This window comes from Manduca sexta, chromosome 26, assembly GCF_014839805.1.
Source record: "Manduca sexta isolate Smith_Timp_Sample1 chromosome 26, JHU_Msex_v1.0, whole genome shotgun sequence".
NCBI lineage: Eukaryota > Metazoa > Arthropoda > Insecta > Lepidoptera > Sphingidae > Manduca > Manduca sexta.
The window spans coordinates 2726320-2745287 of NC_051140.1; the positions used below are offsets into that span (position 1 = coordinate 2726320).

Genomic DNA, 18968 nt, shown 5'->3' on the forward strand with positions numbered 1-18968 from the left:
ATAAAAATCCTATAGCACTTAGGAGTAATGTAGCTCTATTAGGAAAAAAATCATAATAGTTCTTGAGATTAGTGCGTTCAAAAATATATATAAACTGCTCAGCTTCCGAGCACTTAGGAGTAATGTAGCTCTATTAGGGTAAAAATCATAATTGGTTTAGTAGTTCCTGAGATTATAACGCGTTGAAACAAAAAAAAAAAATTAACAGTTTAGTTTTTTATACCAGTATACTGCCGTGCTAAGTTCAAAAGCGGTATCTCAAAAATTAAAACAAAATCTTGATATTTATGTCGGCAGATAGCTTAAAGAAATACCCATCCAATAAACTTACCTAAATAACGCTATCTTGTTTAGAACTTGTTAGAAAAAAAACCTTAAGAGTTTCTCTATCTCAGTTTTACTTACAAAATTATATTTACAAAAGTTCGATTATTTCGAAATAAGGTTTTCCTGACATTCAGCTTTTGTGCTTAGCACGGCAGTATAGATAATACCGAAAAGTGACTTACTCGGCATATCAACTCTGCCGTTATTCCACGTAGTTTTCAGTGCTTTCAGTGTACGTACCGACAGTGGGGTGACAGCACGTCGCCTGAGCCCCAAAAAGTTTTAACCGCGAGCTTTTTATATTAGTTTGCATCGCACGCGATAAAATTCAAGTTAAATACGAACTATTAAATTCACATTTTTGTTGTACGTATGATTTAAATTGTAAGTGACGATTGTAAAAATATAAATTATTAAAATTAAGTTATAGTACGTCATTTCGCGTCCTCTAGTGACGATGAAAATATTAGATACCCACAACTAGTCAAGCTCCTTGAGTCTTCTTCATCCGATGTCGTGAGCGTACTCCCTGAAGCACTGAGAGTATTCAGGCCATACTTGCGAATGAGTCCGTGGTATGTCATCTATATGGTGACAGAAATAGATACTGCTGGTTTTTATAATATCATTCTTCTCCCTTATTAATTTATGAATTTTATAAACAGGAGGACTTAGTTCCTTTGTTCTATTTATCATAGTTTGCCGGATGTTTCTGCAACATAGTGACATCAATACATCTACGGAGGAAAATAAAATTAAAATAAAGAATATCTTTTTCACAAATCTTTTCAGAGAGGGGGCGAACCGTACTACCGTCCAGGGTCTCGTGCTTAGACGCGGGACTTCGCTATGGCAATGTGAGGACCTTTGTATTTTACACACTTTCTATATCAACGCATTTTAACGTTTATTACGAATAATTAAAATCTTCGACTCTTTTTTTTATCTCTGGCCAGCCTCGGCAAAGGACAAAGATCTGCCGTCCTAAAACTCGCGTTGGTGAAGGCCTCCACTGGATCTATTGAGATCTGAATTATACCAAATACAAGAAGGTGATTGATACACTAAAATTGATATCTTTAATGAAAATATTCGAATAGATTGCTTGCACAATGTCAGCATAGGGAAAGATATATGATTTCATTTACAAACACAATGTTAAATTGACCCTGTATAAGAACGTTTTAGTATGTAATGTTCTTTGAATAATTCTCTAACAAAACGCCTAGTAACTGAATTCTTAGAATATTGTCACCAAGTCTTTGTCTCGTGACGTCACGGACAGCTGACGACTTCCCTAGGGAACGGCACAGCTTATTAAACTAAGGTTCGTTGAACTTAGGTTAGTCCATGTCTGTGTAAGTTTTCTAATAGCAAAGTTTTTTTTGCTGTAGGATATATGCATTTGATCACAAGGAATAAAATACGCCATAATGGCTTACGTGAGTCGAGTTCTTCAGCCTGTGTATATTCAATTGACAGGCATAATTGTGTCGACTGGCGAGGGATGACCATCTCTCACTAACTTTATTTGGACTCTGTTTCTTTCATCAGATCCAATGGGGTCGCTTTGTCTGTATATACAAAAGGTACTGAACAAGTCTGTCACCTTAGTGATTTTCACTAAATTCCCACATCATCATCAGCCACATAAAGTCCACTGTTTAACATAGGCGTCCCCCAAAGATTTCCAGACGAACTTGTCGAAAGCGGCCTGCATCCAACGCGTTCCTGCGATTTTATCTTAAAAGTAATATAATCTGGATATCTTTCTTTCGCATAAATAATTAAAAAAGAGTCGAAGGTGGTTCGACAATCAGATTAGTAACTGTGAATTTAACTTTAGTAGAGTCAGTGCACAATATTTTCATAACGCATTTGAAAAAATTGATATTATTTTCGCAAACAGTGGCCTGTCGCTTTTTCTTTACTTACCTTTTATCGGGAAGGGACTGTTTCATTCCATACAAACAATTGCTATTTTCTTATCAGACAAAAATATTTTCGCTCTAAAAGTATTAAGGAGGCTATGTTTAAATTTACATTAATTTGCCAGGGTTAAGATGAAGGACGCCTAATTAAACTACTCATGTATATCGAGGTCACAATATGCCCTTGGTTTGCTTGTGGGCCATCTACAGGGTTATACATTTATTGATTTCTAACTTTGGTTAAAACTTATCATAGCTCTTTGATCTCTATTCCTTTGGAAATATTTTCTATTACAGCAGATACCGGTGGTAAGCCTCTCATAATATGTTAGAGTTTGCCTGAGTAGGTATCACCGCAATGTTTATCTCTGCCGCCAAGCAGCTGTATAGTCACTGTTGTGTTCCAGTTTGAAGAACGTTGTAGCCAGTGTAACTACTGGACATAATAAGACTTATCTCATGTCTTATAATGGTGAGCGCAGTGGAATACCAAACAATACTTTGTAATTCAAGGTATTGGATGGTGTTTACTGTTTATGGGCGGTCGTATCGCTTACCATCAGGCGAACGGCAAGCTCGTCTCGCCATTTAAAGAAATAAAAAATAACTCCGTTTTCCCATATGAACAGATATGGGGCCCATAGCCAAGATGTCTACAATTTTTAAAGCTTATAGAAAACAGTATAGTCTACCGATAAGTCTGCTGCTAGGATACATTATTCTCATACACAAGGTTAGTTTTAACAACTCGGTCGAGTTTCTCATTCCTTCATAATTTGCCGTAGTACTGAATGAATTATTTAGATCATTATCCTCCGAAAATAAATGTCATCAAAATTCTTAATCTATGTAAGTGTTGTCAAACTTAATTCTAATTTGCCCATTCCCATGATCATTCCTAAGATATTTAAAAAACTCTTCCAACATTTCGAAGACTGCAAGCCTCCGTGGTGACGGAGTCCGCCCCATGACTTCATCGCGTTGCGAAATAGTTTTATTACAATGTCTAACATTCGCGTAAACTATAGAAATCATTCTTCAGATATCAATCTGTCGTTCATGTCAGTGAGGCATATCTTTGTAATCCATTTGATAACAAACTATAGAATAATTGTTTAATTTCCATAATACCATTATGTGACCCAGATCGTGTACATCCAGGTCAAACTAATCATAGATAAATGATTCACTATTGAACTGTATCGGCTGTATTTGTATTTTCAACTCTACTAGCTTTATAAACGATTAACTATGCGTTGCTCATGGCTTCGCTCGTGAGAAATTTCCCAGAATAAAAATCTCACTGTGTAGGTACTTTTAGGATGAAAATTTATCTTTGTAGCAAATTTCATCCATATCTGTTCAGAGGGTTTTGCGTTTAATCTTGATATTTTAAGATTTTCTAAAACATTCGTTAGTGAGACTTAAGTATAGTACGATTAATTTATTAATCTGGTAGTAATTAATCGTTGGTGGTCCTAAAACTAATTATACAGGGTAATTTAAATATTGCATTAACAAATTAAACCACATACTCGACTTTACTTTTACTAAAATTGTGCAAAAAACGAATACTTTTATGAAAAATCCCAGTCTTACTTATCTGATCATTTTGGAGTGAATGAAGTGGCGTATGCGTGTGTATTTTTAATTGAAAGTGTGATGTTACTACTGCGACGAATTGAAATTCTCTTAGTGTAGTAGTAGTGTAAAATAAAGTTATATTTTATTGATATTCATTTTGTTCGAAAGAAACATTTCATTTTACAGCTGTAGTCCGAGTAAATTATTGTAAAGTGTTATTTTCAAGAAGATAAGTATGTGGTTTCATTCAGTAACGGTGAATATCAAACTGACCTTTAGTAGGTTTACAGGTTTTGTTTTTTATAAAAGTCGTAATATGCCATCAGGATCAAACTCTTTCAGCCGTAGAGGAGGCTTGTTTCCAGAAATGGGTCAGTTAAATACATTGATCATTAAAATGTTTTCTGTCCATAATCAGGTCTAGGTCTTGCCCATCATTGGACCTTATGTAGATTAGTAAATCATCAGTGAGCCCGAGCAACATGTTCGGAAGCTTCGGAAAACCTTCACAAGTATCTGCCTGGATGCTGCTAGCAGTCAACCAAGTTGCTATGGTAAGTATTTCATACTACGAAAATCTAATTGTGTTGTGATGATACAGTTCACAATTACGATATTGAATACTGATTAGAGACTATCGAAAATTAACTGTATTCTAACATAAAAATAGTAATTTTATTCTCAAACGCGATACAATAAAATATGTTTGTTGAATAATGATTAATTTACGATAGTTCGAAAACAATATTTAAAATTTTAAAATTTTTGGTTGAATCACTTTTGCACTATTTTAAGTGGTAACTTTAGGGCCTTAGGGGCCGTTTAAGTATTACATAACACAATTTGGGGGTAGGGGGAGGGGGGTTTGGACTCAAAAATCTTTAAAAGTTGCGTTACGTAATACTTGAACGGGCCCTTAGGGGGCTCGCTTCTTTTTTATTCCGCACAGAGATTCGCGTCGGTTTTTTGCTTTCATGTCGGTTAAAGGACCCACTGATTATTTTAAAGCATAGTTTATACCTCAAACTGATTTCATAAACAGCAGCACTAGAGTTTCTTGCCCGTCCTTCTCTGTTGAGAACTGCTTTCCGAACTGGTGGTAGAGTTAATATTGACGGAATCTAAGTAATGTATAACATTATATTATTAAATATATTATTTCATTTGTTTTCAGGTTGCTTCTATAATAACATTTGCGGTTGGATTGTGGATGATAGCATCACCAAATTCCTTGTCATATATTATAGACGCCATTGGAATTACTCTCATATGGGTAAAGTATACACCATTTATTTAGTATTACGGCACGACTGTAGTGCCGAAGTCTCGGGTTCGACCCCGGGATGGGCAGAGTGTTATTGAGTATTTGAACTCAATATTATGTTGGACTTTGGAATTTGTGTTCGATAAGGCGACAGTACGGCTGGTCCACCAGCTCAAAGTCGCTCAGCGAGCTATGGAACGTGCTATGCTCGGAGTTTCTCTGAAGGATAAACTTCGTAACGAGGTCATTCGTCAGAGAACCAATGTCACCGACATAGCACACAGGATTAGCAAACTGAAGTGGCAGTGGGCAGGGCATATCTGTCGAAGAACCGATAACCGATGGGGTAAACGAGTTCTTGAGTGGAGACTACGGCTCGGCAAACGTAGTGTAGGACGCCCTCCAGCTAGGTAGAGTGACGATCTGCGAAAGGTCGCTGGTAAGAACTGGATGCGACAGGCCGAAGACAGGGTAAAATGGCGTATATTGGAGGAGGCCTATGTCCAGCAGTGGACAAAGATATAGGCTGATGATGATGATGATGATGATGATGTTCGATAAGGCGATAGGCTTGCCTTTTATCATATGGGACGGAATACGCACGCTGGAAACTGTGTGCACCTCTTGCATCTGCCCATCTCTTCGGGTATAAAAGGCGTGAGTGTTTATGTAAAATTTTTTGAACCCCAATTATTTTTTTGTATTTAATAACGATTCTTGCTATACTATTTAAATTAGTATTATTATTAACCGAATTCAAAAAAGGAAGTTTTTAATTGGAGATGTTTTCTTAAATCTTTGTAAGTCTGATTTATTTTTTAATACACAAAACAAAACAAACGTAACTTAATTTGACCCAAAAAGCCGATTCAAGTAAACAAGACCTTTAGCATGCGAGACTGCGTTTAGTTCGATAGTGCTTTGTTTGTTTCTGTCGTCAGTCAACAGCGTGCAAACATTGTTGCATTCAGTTTCGAAGGACATCGTATACAGGGTAATTACTGGACATTAGAGATGAGTGCAGTGCAGTGCATTATAGCCCTTAAGATCGTTATATGTAGGGTAATTTTGGATATTGCATTAATAAATGAAACCACATACTCGTCTTTATCTCTGCTAATAATGTGCCCAAAAATCATCCATGAATAATGAACATTTTCACAAAAAATCCCTGTTTGGGTGATGGAAAGTATAATGTTGCCGCTGCGAAAAATTCTCTTAAAGTAGTAGTAGTGGGATTAAAGTAGTAGTAGTAGGGTGTGTAAAATTAAAATTACTTTTTATTGATATTTACTTTGTTCGAAACTTACACTTTTTTATTTTACATATTATTTCCGATTATAATAATATCAGCCCTGTATTATATACTTGCCCACTGCTGAGCACGGGCCTCCTCTACTACTGAGAGGGATTAGGCCTTAGTCCACCACGCTGGCCTAGTGCGGATTGGTAGACTTCACACACCTTCGAAATTCCTATAGAGAACCTTTCAGATGTGCAGGTTTCCTCACGATGTTTTCCTTCACCGTTAAAGCGAACGATAAATTCACAAAGAATACACACATGATTTTTTAGAAAAGTCAGAGGTGTGTGCCCTTGGGATTTGAACCTGCGGACATTCGTCTCGGCAGTCCGTTCCACACCCAACTAGGCTATCGCCGCTTTTATTTTTATTTCCGACTAGCTTCCGCTCGCATCTTCGCCCGCGTGGATTTCGGACTTCAAAAATGGAGCCGGTCGCGAACGTTCGAGAATGTTCGTTTTACGAAGCTATTCGCTAGGTGATTCGCTAGCCTCTAGGTGCCAAGCAAGCCGCCTGCCTGTGCGTTCGCGACCTTATATATATACAAAACAATCCTTATAGCATGATTCAGTATTCACGCATGATGGCTTATTATTTCATGTATAACTTTGGTGTTTCTATACCGATTTCTATGATTTTTTTTTATGGAATATTTAATAATGTTAACTTTTTTAATTAGGGATGACTTAGAGTGTTATAAACGTAAAAGTAGACAAATATAATGAGAAAGCTTCGAACTGCTAAGCTATCGGGAGTTACACGTGTTATTGTGAGTCAACCATAAAAGATAGACATATGCTGTCGTGGGATATTTTTTACATAATTTTAAGGAGAACATTTCCGTCATACATGATTTCTTTGTAGCTTAACCATTAAAGTTTCACACGCGACGGAAGCTTAAAAAATGGAGTAACTTCTCCCGTTTTCCCAACATTTCCCTTCACTGCTCTGCTCCTATTAATTGTAGCGTGATGAAAAGTATACTATAACCAGCACAGGAGTATGACAAATAATTGTACAATGTTTCGTTAAAATCCGTCGAGTAGTTTTGTTTCTATAACGGTTATACAGACAGACAGACAAAAATTTTACTAATTGCATTTTTGGCATCAGTATCGATCCCTAATCACCCCCTGATAGTTATTTTGGAAATATATTTCATGTATAGAATTGACCTCTCTACAGATTTATTATAAGTATAGAAGAAGATAGAAGATAGATAGATTATTTACAAGATAAATATGTGGTTTCATTTAGTAACGCAATGTCAAAATGACCATGTATATTGGTGGTGGCAGGATATTTATATCCACAAGGATAGCGACCAATATCTCGGTGTCAAGAAATAGACGGTGTGATACCCCGTGCTTCGGCACGCAACGCCGTTGCTCTTGCGCCTGATCTCCCTCCGGTCATGTTGGATTGCAGTCTCATCGGATTATGTGAGTGAAGGAACAGAGTGTGTACCTGCGTATGGCGCACACACTTGTGCACTATAATATCTTATGCGTACCTGGTTGATCCCCGATGCGATTGGCCGCCATGGCCGACATTGGGTCAGGAGTAAATCAATATTTTTTTAATCAATGTCAATATTAATCTGTAGTATTTATTTAATTTATGAATGGCTTTATCACGGGAAAATATCAAGCGGTATTTTTATCCCGGAAAAACTATTTCACGTCGGAGCCGCGGGACTATGCTATTCAGCATAAAAAGATCTTGCGATGCGGTTAAAATCTACTTAAAAATTCAATACAATATTTAAGTGACTGCCATATCACGAACGGTTGGAATAACCGAATAAATATCATAACTAGCGGCACGCTATGTGAATTATTGAAACGGCTTGGATAGGGGTTGTCTGTGCCAACTGACACGCAGCTCGCGACTGTGAGTGAGGCCACACGATGCGTTAACGCTGCGGTGCGGCGTCGCACCATAATGAATACGAGGTGTAGGGTGCCACATAGGTCGCGCGGCACAGCAGCGCAACGCTGTTCATTGCGGTATGCCGCAGCGCCGCAACATAAATGGCTCAAGTGTCTAGGGTCACTTAAGTCTGTTAACTGACTGTGACTGCTTCGGTGACATAGATGTACTGCATGCGCGGCACGACAGCGCTCTGAGTGTTTGTGTTCAAATCCCGAGTCGAGCAAAGAGATATTTGAGTTTTTCTGCTCGGTATTAGCCTGGAGTCTGAAATTTGTGCCCAATATGGCGATAGGCTCGCCCCCTATCACACCATAGGATGGAACACACTTGGCGAAAAATGGGTGCCCTGGTTGCGCCTCTGTATAGCTCTTCGGGTATAAATCCGTGATGTGTGTTAATGTCTGTTAACAACATTTGTGCGAAAGAAACTGTAATACTGCGGTAGCGGCACGATGTCGCTACGGCGCCGCGGCGCATTGCCCCTTCTCGCCTTGTCTCGCAAATCGCAAATGCGGCGACATAACGCGTCGTGTGACATTGTAATTTATATGTAGTAGACATAGCGGCACCCCTTCGTCAACACATCATGTGGCATCGCTCTGATGTAACGAGGATTCAAATCCGAAGCTAAGATTTTGGCTAAAGTAATAATTTATGTGCATAATTTTGTAATTGCTTAGATTGATAGATGGTTTTTTTGGCATGTTGGATGTTTATGGGTGGGGATGATTTATAAGTGATAACCGTTAGGGGTCTCATTTGCTAATTTTCTTCTTTCTAAAATAAAGGACAGTTTGAGTATAATGTCCATCAATGTGATCTTTGCTTAATCGATTGTTTTGCAGGACAATACTAGACTTCTTTGTTTTTGCATCAATTAATGAGTTATAAAAAGGTTACAACTTTAGTGGATAGGATAGCGTTAAAGCGTTAAAGCATCATATTTTCCGATAATCCGGTAATTCCCGGTTATAAACATAACGACCCGGTTAACCGGGTCACGTTCGTGCCGCGAGGTGACATGCACCGCACTATTTACAGATAATATCGTATACAATACGCTAATATGCGAGGGCTTTGTACTATATATACCAGAAAATAAACATAATTATTTCTAATGTTTACGCTAATGTTAGCCATTGAAATAAAACTATTTTCCTGATTTACCGCGGTTTTTTTATATTATAACTAGTTGACCCGACGGACGTTGTCCCGTCTTAATTATGAATTTGTGCGCGCATTCTGTCAATCGCTGACAGTTATTTCAAACAATTGACAGTTATATAAAATTAATATTTTCGTTAAGTTTTCTTAAACTTTCTAAATTTCCGTGCAATTTTTTGTATTTCTTCTTTCATAAGATCCTTCTCCTGACAATAACAGTGACAACAAAAAATATAATTAAAAATATAAAAAATATAGTGAAATCGGTCCAGCCGTTCACGCGTGATAGCGTGATCAAGGGAAATAGGGATTCATTTTTATATATATAGATTTGATACTGACGCTGTGAACTCATTTTACGTAGATTAGACCGTCAAAAAAAAGTTTTGAATAACTGTAAAGTATAGGTAGATATTATAGTAACTGACTTCGGACGACTAATATTTACCTCAGCCCCCCTCGTGACCATGACGGCTGCAATCTTTGAAACATCGCGAAAAAATTATAATATAAAAAACTGCTATAAAATCAGAGAAAATAAACAGTATTTATTTATTTAAGAACCTCCTACGAAGGATACGCGGCATATAATAAATACAATGTCGTAGCATTTGTACAATTAGCAATGTGACCTGCCTCTTCAATTATAGGAGACCACAGCATGCAAATTTATATATTAGTACAGCGGCAAAATAATATTTGTTACTAATATTATTTAGATATATAAGTAGAAACTTAAAACAGACAAAAAGGATAAAACATAGCATCTTATGTTATAACATGTGGATGTGAATGTGATTAATTATAATTATTTATTGTGAGTACGCAATAATTGCAGGTCTTGTTTCCTGTATTTAGGAATGTCCGTGATGTCAAGGTCATGTATAAAACAGATATTCGATTTAATTTATAGTGCAAAGGTACCATAATTCATACAGCCAGAACGTGCTCAAAATTCCTATTGTTTAAAGTGATTTGTGTAAAAAATGTTGTATTATGTTTATTTCAATAGACGTATGCGCTGTTGATAGGTGTCTTGTAAGCCTATGTTACCTACACTATGAACTGTTGCATTCTGGGATCCCCTAATCCTGTTTTAAAAAGGCCTGCATAGTTATGTCGACTAGCGAAGGATAACCATGCCTTGACAATCGACATTACATCAGAACTCCACTCCGTTTACAATCAGATGCCGTGCGGTCGATTTGCCGTGGTATTTTAAAAAAATAATAGTGAAGTTGTTGTAAGTAATTGGTATATAATATGTTCTGAGTTATTTTTAAAATTAAGTAAAAAGATGTGTTATTGACACGAGTGTTTATTTCAGAGTAAATATGTATCTAGGCAAACAACAAAAACAATCACATTCAAATATTTACAAAAATAGAACACATAAAAAAATAATAGTCACAACAAAGGTTACTTTCTACAACAGAAGTGTCAGATGTTTTGCTCTGTTTATAGGCACTCTTGCCCCCTTCAGCTCTGACGGTGCAGCTTGGCGTCGGGCTGGTCTTCCTCGCCATGTTCAGCTTCTTCATCTCGTTCATGGGGTTTTATGGAGCGATTTCGAGGTCGCAGTTCCTGCTTTTCATGGTACTCATTTCTTTTGCTTGTGGTAGGGCATGTTCTATATCCTCTCGGATAGCGAGCACCGTACACAAGGTGTTAAAACCCGCCACCGTGGCCTCCAAAAGTTTGTCGCGTTCCGGTATTTGCCTGTGTGTATCCGGTTCTAACTGGCCGGCATAATTGTGTTGACTGTCAAGGGGTAATCATATCCCGTCAACCGACATTTCATTGGACCTCACTTCACTTACCATCAGATGCAGTGGGGTAATCTTCCGTGCTTGCATAGAAAGTACTGACCGTTAAATGTATGCAGCGTGGATTTTAAAAAATAGACAGATAAAGCAAGATATATTGTTAAACTATTGAACTTTTAGAAAACAAATCAGGTAGCTGTTTTTATTTTTCGGAGAAAATGCAATAAAAAAATAGTCTCATAAATTCTATTCTAATGCCAGTCCTAGCTTATATTATAATTTCGAAGGCTAAGTAGACTTCATATTTATTTTCTTTTTTCTACTCCTTTGTTGGGAATGTATATCCAACTGACCTTAAATTGTGTTTTATTTACAGTATGCGACATTGAATATGCTGGTTCTTCTCTTGGAGTGCGCTCTGCTCTTCTATTTCTCTTCAAACTTAGTCGAGGTAATGTTAATCCTTATATTATAAGAGAAAGATTTGATTGTTGAAGTTTGTAATAGATGAACTTAGAAATTACCTAGTTAGGCTATGTGAAAAGCCCTAGAAATTTTAGCATGAAGATTAAGTATCATTGAATGAAACTATTTTACGAATTTCCTTTTTTTACATTCTTATACTCAAAAATATTAATGCATATAAAAATATTAAAATAATGAATCACCCTTCGATGGCGGGGCCACGACCCAGGTCATCGGCGGTTAGGAATTCAAAGTGAGGAATCTCCTAACAATGCGCGCCGTGTCCAGCAATACTGCCTTCTGCATTTGGCCTCTGACCTAATCAGATTCATTTCTTTGATTAGTGATTAGTGCAGGTGTTAAGTGATTAGTAGCAAACACGTGTGGACACCAATTGATTAGTGCGAGTGTATAGTAACCTGCGTAGTGTAGTGATTAGATGCGTTTTCTATTTCTTGCAAGTAGACTGCGAGTAGCCATGTCCCGTGCGCTTCCCGTTCCCTCTCTTGTAGCGTGCTTACCACTAAACACGTCTGGACAGCAGTGTTTAATGTTAAGCATGTAGCGTTGATTGCAAGCGCGCTTTTTTAGGTTCGTCCATACTTGCGGGCCGACGGCTGACAATTGAATTTACTTAACACTGCTACTAAACAGTATTGGACCCTTCACACTAGTCGCACTACATAGCTGCACTAATCAGTCGCGATTACTAATCACCTGCACGCGCCCTAATTAATGTGAAAACAGGCCTTAACGTTAACTCAGTCCCTACACTAGGCACTGTATTTATTGTAGGCGACCATTACATTCCAAGCTTACCCGTTAAATGATATGAAACATCAATGGAAACTTTATCCACAAATCAAGTGCCGCGTTCCTTTGCGTTTCAGAAAGGGCAGCGCGAAGGCGACCAGTGGACGCACACACTCCGACTCACGTTCAAATGCTGCGAATTAAATGTGTAAGTAACCATTATTCTGTTTGTAGAATTTTGATTTTAAAGTCATTGTAGCAAGCGAAATTACTGGCATTATGAGAATTGATTGATTTCCTTCTTAACGAATTGTGACCACGGCGGCCAATCTTAACGGAGATCAGCCACGTAGGAAGTATTATAGTGCACAAGTGTGTGCAATACACAAGCACTCTCTGTTCCTTCACTCTCAAAGTCCGGTGCGACGGCAATCCTACATGACCGGAGAGAGATCAGGCGCAGGACTAACGGCTTTACGTGCTTTCTGAGGCACGGGGGTATCACCGCCAACTTCCTGAATCTGAGCTGTAACTGAGAATTTTAGTGCAATGAAAAAATTATGAGATTTAGGCCCATATTAATAGATGCAACTCAACTTCGCTCTCAAGTGCAATAGCTGAGATGCTGTCAAGTTAACATCAGCTGAGAGGTCGTCGTTATTTAATAACCAGATGTCAATATCTCAAATAAAGTTTTTTTTTTTAATATTTATTTAAGGAGCTTGGTCAAAAATAAAGTTATAGCATGAGAGATATTTTGACAGCTGAGTTTTGTTTTTTTAGCTGCGGCTATTCAGCTAAAACAACCTTTTATTTGTTTTATCTGTATTTAACAATATCAATTCCATCTCAAAAGTTCATCCTCTATTTTTTTAATGCCCTTACTGCACCTGATTGTAAGTGTATTAGGGTAGAGACTTACGAGAGATGATTATTCCTCGTCTGTTGACACAATTTTGCCGGCCTGTTCGAGACCGGATATACATAAATTGATCCAGGATCGTTTTATATTTAGCTAAGATGTTACATACTTTTCAAACACACATCACGCTTTTATCGCTGAAGAAGTAGGCAGGGGTGTAACTAGGGCACTCACTTTCGCCCCAGAGTTCCGTCCAACGATATGATGGGGTCGAGTCTATCGCCAAGGTACAAACTCCAGACTTCAAGCTGATGCTGAGCAGAAAAACCCAATATAAGTTTGCCCGACCCGGCATTCGAACCCGGGACATCAAAGTGAAGTTGTACCGCACCCACCAAGACATTTTTAATTAAATATTCATACGTCACAGAACACAGCAGGATGTGCAGATCCCGTGGTCTTGTTGCGGTGTGGTGGGATACCCTAACAACTGCACCTCCTCAACAGTCTTTCAGGACGTAAGTCAACATACCATAATTAACTCCATTTAGTTCTTTTTTGATGTTGTATAATATTGTTTAATTCTTAGTAATATTATTTATATCAGTGGGCCTATTCTGTCAACGAGGATGAATCCGTTTTTTTCAATTACGGGCGTCCTAATCGATAGTGCCGGATTTATATTTTTATGATTGTAGGCCGTTATTTCCGCCGCCCCATGTAGGTAAGTTTATGTATGTAGTTATCTAAAATACTTAATAATTTTCCATTTTTTTGTATTATGAAAGCCACTAAAGTTAAATAAATGAATGATTAATTAAATCGAGTGAGCGTCCTCTGAAAACTGCCGCCCATAGGCCGCGGCCTGTACGGCCTATTTACAAATCCAGGACTGTTAATCGAAGGACATCTCTGATGGCAGTATAGGTAATTTGTAGGGGATTTTTTCACTCTTTTGCTTTACGGATCAGTTATCCTTCAATTAGACCGTCCATAATTGCAAACCCCCGTAGGTGGAATATGGCCGCCTGATTATACTTAAGTTATTTTTGTACATACCGGACAAATATTTTTCAATTAGTTAATTCCTAATCTCACTAGTCCATTTTGATGAGATTTTATCAATTTGGTATAAAATTTGTCAATTAACTTTGATAGAATTTCGTAATTATTACTTTACATACGTTAATTGACGTCAAAGCATGGCTGTAATTTTAGCAATGATCGCTTTAAGAAAATGTCGTATTTTTTACCTTCATAATTGCGGAACGATCTGTTCATGTTTATCTTTGTAAATGATATATGAAAATCGCTTCTTTCGTATAATAGCGATTAGGTTGAAGCAAGTTTCGGTTGTATGGAAACGAAATATCGACAGATCGACGCACCAATTATTAACGTCTGCGCAGCGCCTTATCGTTTCAGCCTGGAGTTCATAATATTTCCCTATTCCCAGGACTGTTATACCACCTTTTCAACTTGGTGGAGTCGCTATCAGACTGCAATATATGCTTCGCTGGCGGTGTTCCACAGCATACTATCTTCCTGCTCACTCTTGCGCAGATCCAGCAGTGCGTCTCGCTTGCACAGCTAGCACACGGAGCACCGTAATGACGGTGGTATGGTGAAACTTTTTTTTAAGAAATGGAAGTAATTTTATATAACATAATTTTGAACTCCTAAATATTTATGCCTAAGCAAAATGCGTTAGCAAAAGTGTTTTATTAATTATTCATGCGTTGTTTTTTGCTTGCCCGCTCTTTATATGCAATTTTTTTTATAATTTTTTGTGCGCTCAATGTCGGCCCATTAAAGCACCATCACTCATCACATCAAATACTAAGGCACTGCACATCAAAAACACAAAAAAAAAAACTTGAAAATCTAATCCATTACTTTGGCCTCTGCAGTCCCATTTCATCATGTTGCCAGCTGTTAAACCTCATTTATTTTCACTATTTCGCACCATTAAGCTGCGTATGTTTGCCTACATGTTCCCTCATTATTATAATTCTGGGTCCTACAAGTAGAGCGTGAAGAACCAATTAGACGACATACTTTTATTCCTTGCTAGTTGTCATTTTCCTAGACCTTCATTTTATGACAGACCTATCACCGGTATTTTCTTTCATTTCACTCAACACCAGCATTGAAGTCACTTTGTCGACTCCTTAATAAAAAGACCCTTGTCAATTTAATTTCACTATGATGGGTGCTGAAATAGCCAGTTTTTTCCAGCTCCAACTCCAAAGCCCAGATGGCAGAAGTCCAGGGTGTCGCCCAGCGCTGAGTCGGGCGACGGAGTCCTCATGTTGGTGCTCGGCCGCGGCAGGCTGGGCTGGGTGGACAAAACTTGAAGCTTTGAAGAAGTTACTTCAATAAATTAATACACGAATTTAACTAGAACAGCGTTTCCCAAAGTATAGGTCGAAGGAATATTGAGTAACCTTTGAAACAGACTGCCACTAACGTTAAAGGTAACTAATTTGATGCTTAATCTTGAATTGCATTGAATGCTCTTGAAATTTGATAAAAATAGGTAATAAAAGTGCAGTCACAAACGTATGTGAACTAATTCAAAATTTTAATTAGCGTTAAACTTTTGTATACGTATCAACAAAGGTTTTTTATTTATTAAAATAAACTTTCGATGGTTACTGTATTTTAGATAAAGAAGAATGAATATATAGTTTTGAATTTAACTAGTTTTGTAGTTAGTTGTACATCACTTTCCTTGAAATAACCCTTTTTGTATTTAATTAAAGTATTAGATACAGAATGATTTTTTGTTGTTTGAAGAGTCCGTCATTCATGTATGGCTCTCTTTTGCATTTGGGAGGTAAGACGCATTTGTAAATGTTTTGTTAGATTGCGAGCTACCTAACTTCGGGAACCACTGTTCTAGAAAGCTCTTTTTACGTAAAATGCTCAATTGAATAAAGATTTTGTAATAAATTGTTGATTCCCTGGATTCTGTAGTTTACTTTGGTCTTGGTAATTCGCTGAGATTGAAATCATTGTTAATTTTAAGCAGTAGCGTAGCTTGCCTCAGACGGGCCCTATATCTTAATTGGCGGGCTCTCAAGGCAGTGCGAATTTTTGGGCGCCCGCTTAGTTGAATGTAGGTATGGGCCAAGAGGAGCCCCAAACTTCGGCGGCCTCGTATCATCGAGCCGGCTGATACGGGGGCAGCAACGCCCCTGATCTTAAGGCTATATACGTATAATGATTTATACGTGTATAGCTTTAAGATCATCTTATATAGTAACCCCTCGCTGCTCAAGTATGAGTTGGATTCTGTGAGTTTTTGTAAACTTTTATTTAAGTTGCAATGTTTGTATGTATGTATGTTTGGGTAAATGAAAATGAATTTTAAAGCAGTTATCTTTAACCAATTGAGATGAAATTTTGCATTCAAATTAGTTTGGATGATATACATGGTTAGCTAAGTAACGTCATTCTAAATCCAATATGGCTGACTAGTTGTTTTTTCGTTTGATTAGAGGCCTGGCATATCTATACTCTTTGAATATTATTACGTAATAAACTTGAGAAGTTCTTTATAGGAATTTTGAGGATGTGTGAAGTCTATCAATCCGTACTAGGCCAGCGTGGATTAAAACCTAATTCCTCCCAGTAGTAGAGGAGGCCCGTGCCTAACATTGGAACAGTATACAATACAGGGCTGTTATTATACTATTAATAAACATAAGACCGATTCATCCAACTAGAGTATACAATTTCTAGTACAAGGCATACTTTTCACACTAATGACATCGACCCTCGGAACGATTCAAGTTCCTGGTACAAAGGGCCGTATCGCAAATGCGTTAACCCTCAATCGGTCAGGTCACGATTTGCATGTCGATCGTAATTGGGTCATGGGAGCCATCGATTTTTATTTTACCTTCAATGGTGGCGTGGACGCATTATTAATTATTCTTTATTTTTATATACTCATGTCTCAAATCTACCCTTATGGTGTGCGGTACGACTATGATTTGAGGTCTTGGGTTCGGATACTAGGTCGGACACAGTGATAATTAGGGTTTTCTGCTTGATGTAGATGTAGCTCAGTATCAGTCTAGAATTAGTGCCCGGTATGGCGCTAGGCTCGCCCCCATTACACTATGGCGGAACACACACTGCGAAAAGTGATCTGGTTGCGCCTCTGTTTACCTCTTCGTGGATAAGACGTGATGTATTTTTCTATGTCTAAAAACCTCCTTCGAACTAAGACAATGAGAATACCTATGTACATGTTTAATATTTAATACTAGCTTTTGCCTGCGGGTCTGCCTGACGGAAACAGTTTTTACGGGATAAACATTTACCCGCGATAAAAATTTGCCTAAAAGCACTTAGAAGTAGCTTCCTATAAGTAAAAAAAATGTTAAAGACGGTTTAGTAGTTCCTGAGATTGGCACGTTGAAGAAACTCATTAACTTTATATAATAGTATATATTTATTTAATATTTAAACACCTTTATCTTAGTATTCAGTTCATATCCTCTGTTTTCTTCTAGAATTTTTGTTAGCTCTAATACTCTTGTGGCTTCGTATGAATTCCTTGGCTTTTTCGCCTGAAAATTAAAATGGCACGAAATAATTTCCATATACCATCAAGCATACACATTACCTTTCTATTAAACGCAGTCTTAAAGTATCCGAAATAAAAAACTTTATAAAAAAAATAATAAATAACCAAGTACTGCCAACATTGACAAAGTGATTGAACTACACACACCACGCAATATGGCCGCAGCGAGTTAAGACGCTCCCCAAGTTACGGAGGGAATATGCAAAGATATATGAATATAAAAAAACATTTTTTTTAACTATATTCCCTACTAAGTGGCTATAGCCTAGTTGCTTGTGGAACTGACTGCCAAGACGAATGCCCGCAGGTTCAAATCCCAAGGGCACACACCTTTGACTTTCTAAAAAAATATGTGTGTATTCTTTGTGAATTATCGCTCGCGTTAACGGTGAAGGAAAACATCGTGAAGAAACCTGCATACCTGAGAAGTTCTCTACAGGAATTTCGAGGGTGTGTGAAGTCTACCAATCCGCGCTAAGCTTGCGTGGTGGACTAAGGCCTAATCCCTCTCAGTAGTAAAGGAGGCCCGTGCCCAACAGTGGGACAGCATATAATACAGGGCTGATGATGATGTTGATGATGATATTCCTTACTAAAATGTCTATTAATAATGTTGTTTGCAAAATGTTATGTACTGTGTACATTGATTTAGGCAATGTACGGAATGCACACAGTTATATGTATACCAAATTTCCTGGTCTTCTCCCCTCCTATCCTAAAATAGTTCCTTGTCCTTCCGACACACCTTCTTCCCAACTATTCCCTCCCAACTTTCCTCCAGGGCCCTGCAGTCGTTAAGCAAGGGGATTCCAGTATACCGTTCGTAGGTTCCTCCGTGTGGATTGCGGGTCCGAAACCCAAAAAAGAAACTATTTCATGGAAGTACAAAATAAAATGTAACCTGGTGAGTCTTCTTCTCTGGTTTCTGGAATACTTTCTTAAACACCCTCTCCAGTCCGAAGTACATGATCTCTACGAGGCTGATGAAGCTTGCGCCCAGAAACAGACCAGCAG

At 37.9% G+C, this 18968-nt stretch overlaps 1 protein-coding gene and 1 long non-coding RNA gene across 2 annotated transcripts; one reads left to right on the forward strand and one right to left on the reverse strand.

Moving 5' to 3' along the window:
- Positions 1-10368: 10368 nt before the first annotated feature.
- Positions 10369-13905, forward strand: LOC119190685. Its single transcript, XM_037443068.1, has 5 exons — positions 10369-10428; positions 10973-11104; positions 11651-11725; positions 12630-12700; positions 13785-13905. Exons 1-5 carry the CDS (start codon positions 10369-10371, stop codon positions 13903-13905), a joined length of 459 nt encoding a protein of 152 aa, XP_037298965.1.
- Positions 13906-17800: 3895 nt separating this feature from the next.
- LOC119190653 lies at positions 17801-18967 on the reverse strand. The gene is made up of 2 exons (XR_005113042.1): positions 18856-18967; positions 17801-17937 (listed from the first exon to the last, which is right to left on the reverse strand). It is a non-coding gene; the product is annotated as an uncharacterized LOC119190653 (long non-coding RNA).
- Position 18968: the final 1 nt, after the last annotated feature.

What these genes read in the sequence shown, in the direction of transcription:
- LOC119190685 (XM_037443068.1), top strand. Translation starts at nt 10,369, where the DNA reads ATGTCCGTGATGTCAAGGTCATGTATAAAACAGATATTCGATTTAATT. An exon ending in ATTTAATTTATAGTGCAAAG is followed by an intron (nt 10,429 to 10,972) that starts GTACCATAATTC and finishes CTCTGTTTATAG; the next exon opens with GCACTCTTGCCCCCTTCAGC. An exon ending in CGCAGTTCCTGCTTTTCATG is followed by an intron (nt 11,105 to 11,650) that starts GTACTCATTTCT and finishes TTTTATTTACAG; the next exon opens with TATGCGACATTGAATATGCT.